This window comes from Symphalangus syndactylus, chromosome 23, assembly GCF_028878055.3.
Source record: "Symphalangus syndactylus isolate Jambi chromosome 23, NHGRI_mSymSyn1-v2.1_pri, whole genome shotgun sequence".
NCBI classification, from domain to species: domain Eukaryota; kingdom Metazoa; phylum Chordata; class Mammalia; order Primates; family Hylobatidae; genus Symphalangus; species Symphalangus syndactylus.
In genome coordinates this window covers 44,676,082-44,684,411 of record NC_072445.2, presented here as the reverse complement: position 1 = coordinate 44,684,411, position 8,330 = coordinate 44,676,082, and the positions used below count along the sequence as shown (strand labels likewise).

At 42.5% G+C, this 8,330-nt stretch overlaps 1 protein-coding gene across 1 annotated transcript; it reads left to right on the top strand.

The window, feature by feature from the left end:
• The first annotated feature begins 7,223 nt into the window (after positions 1-7,223).
• LOC129473374 (histone H2B type 1-C/E/F/G/I) lies at positions 7,224-8,122 on the top strand. Its single transcript, XM_055263809.2, has one exon. It carries the CDS (start codon positions 7,268-7,270, stop codon positions 7,646-7,648), a length of 381 nt encoding a protein of 126 aa, XP_055119784.1. The 5' UTR covers positions 7,224-7,267; the 3' UTR covers positions 7,649-8,122.
• Positions 8,123-8,330: the final 208 nt, after the last annotated feature.

The window sequence follows — 8,330 nt, the reverse complement described above, 5'->3', positions numbered from 1 at the left end:
TCCCAAAGTGCTGGGATTACAAGCGTGAGCCACCGCGCCCGGCTTCTAAATTTTATTGTTCTGGATGGTTTCTGGGAATTTCCCTTGTGGTTTTTTTTTTTTTTTTTTTTGCTGTTTTTTTCTTTGGGATGTGTGTGTGTTTGAGACAGTCTTGCACTGTCACCCAGGCTGGACTGCAGTGGCATGATCTCGGCTCACTGCAACCTCCACTTCCCAGGTTCATGCGATTCTCCTGCCTCAGCCTCCTGAGTAGCTCTCATTGCAGGTGCGCACCACCACGCCCGGCTAATTTTTGTATTTTTAGTAGAGATGGGGTTTCACCATGTTGGCCAAACTGGTCTCCAACTCCTGACCTCAAGTGATTCATCCGCCTTGACTTCCCAAAGTTCTGGGATTACAGGCATGAGCCACCGCGCCCGGCCCCTTGTGTTTTTTGTTAATTGAGTAACTAAGTACTAGTTTGTTGGTTGTAGTTTCTCTTTTTTTTTTTTTTTTTTTTTGAGACAGAGTCTCGCTCTGTCACCCAGGCTGGAGTGCAATGGCTCGATCTCGGCTCACTGCAAGCTCCGCCTCCTGGGTTCATGCCATTCTCCTGCCTCAGCCTCCCCAGTAGCTGGGACTACAGGCGCCCGTCACCACGCCCGGCTAATTTTTTTTTTTTTTTTTTTGTATTTTTAGTAGAGACGGGGTTTCACCATGGTCTTGATCTCCTGACCTCGTGATCCGCCCGCCTCGGCCTCCCAAAGTGCAGGGATTACAAGCGTGAGCCACCGCGCCCGGCCTGGTTGTAGTTTCTCTAGTTCATAGGTGTATTGCTTCAATAGAGCTTTCCAGAATATCTTTTCCACATTGCAAATAAGAGTCCTTACAGTGTCCCTCTCTATCCCTATGAACACCTTTGCTTTAATATTTTCTCTGATATTAATATTGCTAAACTAGCACTGTCTTGGTAAACATTTATTTTCCAGGGATATTTGTCTGTCGTCTTCTTTATTATTATAATAATAATTATTATTATTATCTTTTTAAATCCACGCATGATTTGTTTTCAGGCCCAAATAAGAGGAGTACTCTCTAAGGCACATTATTACATATATTCTTTGCTTCAATTAAAAAAAAATCATAAAAAGATAAAATACTGTTCATGTTCAAAAACAAAAACTGACATTTACTTTTTTTTTTTAGAAAGGCAAAATAAAACATAATAATTCCATGAAATTGCAACCATATAGCAAAATATCTTGGATATATTCCATTTAATTTAATATCTTGCATCATTTTTGAGTTTTGTTGTACGTAAACCTGAAAAAAAAATCACTGTTCTTGGAGCTGGAGAGAACTTTTATGGGAAAAATTTCTATCAGAGAAACCTACTTATTTGTAAGCATACTAGCCAATTTTGTTTTTAAAGTAATGATCCTGTGGTCCAGGTAACACCCTTTAGCTCATCATCAAGTGATTACTACCTCAGAAGACTTAAGAGCGATTGAGATTCAGGAAATATGACTAGACAGGCAATTTTCATGATATCCAACATATATTGCTTTAAATAATATATGTCAGTAATTTCTGATTACATTAAAATAAAACCAAATGTATTTAATCTTTTACATTTTTATTTTTTAAACATCAGACCCAGTGAGATTTAAATGATGTCATTGATTGCAACTGATAATACTGATATTATTTTTCATTTTAATTTTGCCTATTTTTTAGGCAGTGTTCAATGGCCTATTGACCTTTATCTGAGCTCTGTGATAAAAAAAAAAAAAAAAACAGCAATGGTTAACAAAATCCTCCCCATCTTCTTTTATTCCAAAAATGGCTTACTGCAAAAGCCACCCTTCATCATATGTGATTTAAATAAGACTCATGGGTCAGGCATGGTGGCTCAGGCCTGTAATCCCAGCACTTTGGGAGGCTGAGGCGGGCAGATCACGAGGTCATGAGATCCAGACCATCCTGGCCAATATGGTGAAACCCCATCTCTACTAAAACGACTAAAATTAGCCAAGCTTGGTTCAAGCGATTCTCCTGCCTCAGCCTCCCAAGTAGCTGGGACTACCGGCACGTGCCACCATGCCCAGCTAATTTTTGTCTCGATCTCTTGACCTCATGATTTGCCAGCTTCAGTCTCCCAAAGTGCTGGGATTACAGGCGTGAGCCACTGCACCCAGCCAGGGAGGACATCTTCTATAGGGAGGTTTTATCTCCTAGGAAGAAAAATGGGAGATCAGAGTGAAGGAAGAGAAAGACCCTCTCATATTATTTTATATCGTTTTATACTCAGTACCTGTTTTAAGAAAAAACAACAAGGAAGTAAAACCAAAGACAGGCAGCCTGGCACCAGGCCCGAAACCAGGCCTGGGCCTGCCTGGCCTAAACCCAGTAGTTAAAAATCAACTCATAACTAGAAATCAATGTTATTCATAGATTCCAGACATTGTATAGAAGAACATTGTGAAACTCCCTGCCCTGTTCTGTTTCTCTCTGACCACCAGTACATGCAGCCCCTGTCACGTAACCCCTGTTTGCTCAAATCAATCATGACCCTTTCATGTGTAATCTTTAGTGTTGTGAGCCCTTAAAAGGGACAGAAATTGTGCACTCGGAGAGCTCAGATTTTAAGGCAGTAGCTTGCTGATGCTCCCAGCTGAATAAAGCCCTTCCTTCTACAACTCGGTGTCTGAGAGGTTTTGTCTGCGGCTCGTCCTGCTACAAGAGCATCCCTCTTGCATCTGCTGTTTTTAAGTCCCTTTAGCTCAAAATAATCCTTATGCCACAATGGCATATTGTAATCTGGAATATTCTGCCACCTTTCACATGTTTATGTGAATGTACTATGTGCCAGGCACTATTCTAAGTGCTAGATATACATCAATGGACAAAACAAGCAAAAATTCCTGCCCTCTTCGATCTTACATTTCTGTAGGGTTGTCATTCATTTTGTTTCTTTAACTTAAACAACCAAATCCTACCTGAATTAACACCGAAAATTTTCATTACTGATGCTTTATCTGTGTTGATTGAATTATTTAAAAAAGAAATTCATGCAATTTATCTTATCAATGAAGGCAACTAATCTAATAAGATTAAAATTCACTAATCCGTCTCTACATAATTTTCAGGAAAAAATGAACAGACTTAATTCATAGGATTTTGTTTTTAAAGATCTTATCACCAATAGCAATCAAAATATCTTTTTTTTTTCTTTTTCTATTTTATTTTATTTTAAGTTCCAGGATACATGTGCAGGATGTGTAGGTTTGTTACATAGGTAAACATGTGCCATGGTGGTTTGCTGCACCTATCAACCCATCACCTAGGTATTAAGCCCAGCATGCATTAGCTATTTATCCTGATGCTCTCCCTCCCCCTACCTCTCCAACAGGCCCTACTCTGTGTTGTTCCTCTCCCGTGTTCATATTTTTTCATTGTTTAGCTACCACTTATAAGTGAGAACCTAAAGTATTTGGTTTTCTGTTCCTGCACTAGTTTGCTGAGGATAATGGCTCCCAGCTCCATCCTTGTCCCTGAAAAGGACATGATCTCATTCCTTTTTATGGCTGCTTAGCATTCCATATTGTATATGCACCACATTTTCTTAAACCAGTCTATCATTTGTGGGCATTTGGGTTGGTTCCATGTCTTTGCTATTATAAATAGTGCTGCAATAAACATATGTGTGCATGTGTCTTTATAGTTGAATGATTTATATTCCTTTGGGTATGTATTCAGTAATGGGATTTCTGGGTCGAATAAAAATATCTTTAAAAGATTAATCAGGCCCGATCAAGAGTGGTGGCTCACACCTGTAATCCCAGCATTTTGGGAGGCCAAGGTGGGCGGATCACTGGAGGTGTGCAATACGAGAGCAGCCTGGCTAGCATAGTGAAACCTCATCTGTACTAAAATATAAAAATTAGCCAGACATGGTGGCATATGCATGTAACTCCAGTTACTGAGGAGGCCAAGGCACAAGAATTGCTTGAATACAGGAGGCAGAGGTTGCAGTGAGCTGAGATCAAGCTACTGCAGGCGTGTGCCACCATGCCCACAAAGGGAAGGGAAGGGGAAGGGATGGGAGGGCAGGGCAGGGCAGTGAAGGGAACTCGGAAGCTGAAAAAAAAATATTACGTAGTGAGAAATAGGAAATGCAAAATGGTTCTCTCCATCCAGATATTTTTATGGTCGGTATTTATGATGGTTTAAGGGACAATTATTCAAACCTTGTAAAGACATTAAGGGTTGAGGGATGGCAGGGTGGCCTGCCATTTTTCTATGCCAGGCTTCAGCCTTGAGCTCTAGATCTGTAGATGTATCTTCACCCTGAGCAGCTCTATGTGAATGTCTCAACCAGCCTCTCACCTGGTTACATATATACTAGAGAAATGTGTGCACATCTACACCAGGAAACATGTGCAAGAAAGTTCACAGAAGTAATGACCTCGATAATCCCAGATAGATACAATATGAAGGTCTGTTATAATAAATTGAATAAACCAGTGTTACTATATATTTAGCTATTTAAAATAATGAAATGATGGTACTGGAGTAACATATATGAACATGGATGAATCTCAAAAACATTGCTTTGGATAAAAAACATCATAAAATTATATACAGCTTGTGATTCCAATTATGTGAAGATAAATTAGGCAAAATTAAATGAATTACAATTTATGGATCCATTCTTAGATATTTAAACCAAGGAAAACCAAAAAACAAACAAAAACAAAAATAAGATTGATAGCCGGGCGCAGTGGCTCACGCCTGTAATCCCGGCACTTTGGGAGGCTGAGGCAGGCGGATCACGAGGTCAGGAGATCGAGACCATCCTGGCTAACACGGTGAAACCCCGTCTCTACTAAAAATACAAAAAAAGAAAATTAGCCGGGCGCAGTGGCAGGCGCCTGTAGTCCCAGCTACTTGGGAGGCTGAGGCAGGAGAATGGTGTGAACCCAGGAGGCGGAGCTTGCAGTGAGCCGAGATCTCGCCACTGCACTCCAGCCTGGGCGACAGAGCGAGACTCTGTCTCAAAAAAAAAAAAAAAATAAGATTGATTAAGACAAAATGTAGGGCCAGGCTTGGTGTCTGACACCTGTAATTTCAGTGACTGGGGAGGCTAAGATGGGAGGATGCCTGGGCAATATAGTGAGATCTCCTTCTCTAAAAATAAAAAATTGTTTTTTTCTTGAGACAGGGTCTCACTCTGTCTCCCAGGTAGGAGTGCAGAAGCACACAATCTTCGCTCACTGCAACCTCCACCTCCCGGGTTCAAGCAATTCTCCTTCCTCAACCTCCCAAGTGGCTGGGATTGCAGGCATGTGTCACCACGCTGGGCTAATCTTGGTATTTTTAGTAGAAACAGGGTATCATCATATTTGCTAGGCTGTTCTCAAACTCCTGGCCTCAAGCGATCCACCTGCCTTGGCCTCCCAAAGTGCTGGGATTACAGGCGTGAGCCACTGCGCCTGGCCCTTTTTTTTCTTTTTCTTTTTTTTTTTTTTAGAAGGAGTTTTGCTCTGGTTGCCCAGGCTGGAGTACAATGGTGCCATCTCAGCTCACTGCAACCCCCACCTCCCGAGTTCAAGCGATTCTCCTGCCTCAGCCTCCCAAGTAGCTGGGATGACAGGCATGCGTCACCCTACTCAGCTAAGTTTTTGTATTTAGTAGAGACGGGGTTTCACCATGTTGGTCAGGCTGGTCTCGAACTCCTGCCCTCAGGTGATCCACCCGCCTCGGCCTCCCAAAGTGCTGGGAATACAGGCGTGCGCCACTGCGCCCCGCCCAAGATTTTTTGATTAAATAAATACAAATAAAGCACATTAGCTATTATTCTGAACACTAATACATTAGCTACATAGAAAATTTTTAAAAAAAGATGTTAAACAGATTTTAAGGTTTTCTCGTCATCACTGAAGTGAGAACAACAAATTATTTTGTGAAGCAAAGATAAGACACAATAAATTCAGAGTACACTTTTGTTAGATGCTAACCCACAAAGCGGAATACTTTTTGCGCAGCACCTTCATTCCTGGAGACTTAGGGCCCAGGAAGTGGGAATGGTGGCAGGAGAGGAGAGGCGCTAGGGGGCTGGGGAGCGTGGCGTGAAGGAGGGGGGGCTTAAAAAGGACAGTCAAATTTAGGAAGAACAGTTTCTTAAACTGAAGTTAGCTAAGCAGCGGGCTTTAGCCAAAGATATTAACATTAACTTTTTTTTTTTTTTTTTTTTTTTTGAGACGGAGTCTCGCTCTGTCGCCCAGGCTGGAGTGCAGTGGCGCAATCTCGGCTCACTGCAAGCTCCGCCTCCCGGGTTCACGCCATTCTCCTGCCTCAGCCTCTCCGAGTAGCTGGGACTACAGGCGCCCGCCACCACGCCCGGCTAATTTTTTGTATTTTTAGTAGAGACGGGGTTTCACCGTGGTCTCGATCTCCTGACCTCGTGATCCGCCCGCCTCGGCCTCCCAAAGTGCTGGGATTACAAGACATTAACTTGAAAGTAAAGCTGTTTGTTAAATAGCAGGCTTTCATTTTAATTTTTTAAAAAATATTTTCACTAGTTAGACTGAATATTTATTTCTGATCTTCGCTGTAGGGCTAAACTAGGTGTGACTTGCTTTTCCATTAAGGACTGTAGCCATTTTGGCTAAGACATTCTTTCCTGTCTCAGCTCTCTTCAAGAGATGCTATTTACTTTCTTGTTGTTGTTATTTTCTCCGGAGCTTTATTGTGCTTGCCCTTTATTTTCACGATGTGTTTGTGCATTCTGTAAAAAGTGGGAAACACTGTTCTCGGGATTGTGTGGGTGATCGCCAGTCGCCTAGCTTGCCTTCTTCAGGTCTCTCCTGCTGCTCCAGAATCTACATCTGAATGTCAAGGCATAGCTTTTCCAGGAGCTTTTAAACCGACCTTTCAATTCGAAGACGTAACTGCGCCAGGAGCTTTGTGTCCCTGGCATTTAAAAGCATAGAGGAGACCAACTTCCAGTTTATAAAATAAGTAAACTAATCTGAATTGTTTGCAATAGTAGGAACTTGTTATATAAAATGTTAATTAGGTGGCCCGTGCTCGAAAACTGCTCTCAGGATATGACCAATGGGAGAGTAGACCTAGGCTCCTTCATTTGCATGCAGACTTCACGACAAAATAACGAATCAGAGATGGAGAAACTAAACCTTCATTTACATAACATTGTCTACAAATTCCGAGGATCAGGAGAGGTACATTTCATTTTCATTCCTACCTGCAAAACAGCAAAGATAGTATGCCCGAGCCAGCGAAATCCGCTCCCGCCCCGAAGAAGGGCTCCAAGAAGGCCGTGACCAAGGCGCAGAAGAAGGACGGCAAGAAGCGCAAGCGCAGCCGCAAGGAGAGCTACTCCGTATACGTGTACAAGGTGCTGAAACAGGTCCACCCCGACACCGGCATCTCCTCCAAAGCCATGGGGATCATGAATTCCTTTGTCAACGATATCTTCGAGCGCATCGCCGGCGAGGCTTCCCGCCTGGCTCATTACAACAAGCGCTCGACCATCACTTCCAGGGAGATCCAGACCGCCGTACGACTGCTGCTTCCCGGGGAGCTTGCCAAGCACGCTGTGTCGGAGGGCACCAAGGCCGTCACCAAGTACACCAGCTCCAAGTAAACTTGGCCCTGCAACTGCCTTAGTAAACCCAAAGGCTCTTTTCAGAGCCACTCACCTTTTCACAATTGGAGCTATATGCTGACATGTGAAGATACTAGAAACTCCTGCAGCTGAAATAGGCATGTCTTTAAAACTTAAAATGGCACTGTCTGGGCTGGTGGCTTTATGAAACTCTGGTTTCCGTGTTTTATGAGGTATCACTCGATAGCACCTAAGAGGCAATAGTACTTTGATAGTTTTGCTCTATGAAGAGGAACTTCGTTTCTCAAGAATCCTTAAAAATACGGGTTTTACCAAAGAAGCCCATATTATGGGGGTCTGGAGCAGGGGTGGGGAAGGAGGAAAGGAGACTGCTGCTCTCAAGTAGTTCTTAATGTTGAATTTGCTTTTTTCCTTTTTTTCCTCAATTACTTCAAAAAGGTCTTAATTTGGATTTTTATTTTAGGTTCTAAAGGAAAAAATAAAACCCTCTTCCCTCCACCGCCTCACCTCCACGACCTGTCTGGTTTCACCAATTAGACTTGAACAATTCTCAGTGTGCAACCACACTCGCGCTCGCACACAAACACACATACACACATTGTTCATTGATCGACAATCCCCATCTCATCTTAATCATGTTCTTAGAGAAGTTAGGTCTCCATTGTTAAGGATTCTCCTAATCACAAAAACTGACTATATA

Excerpts from the sequence above, each read along its gene's own strand:
- LOC129473374 (XM_055263809.2), top strand. The coding sequence starts at position 7,268 with ATGCCCGAGCCAGCGAAATCCGCTCCCGCCCCGAAGAAGGGCTCCAAG.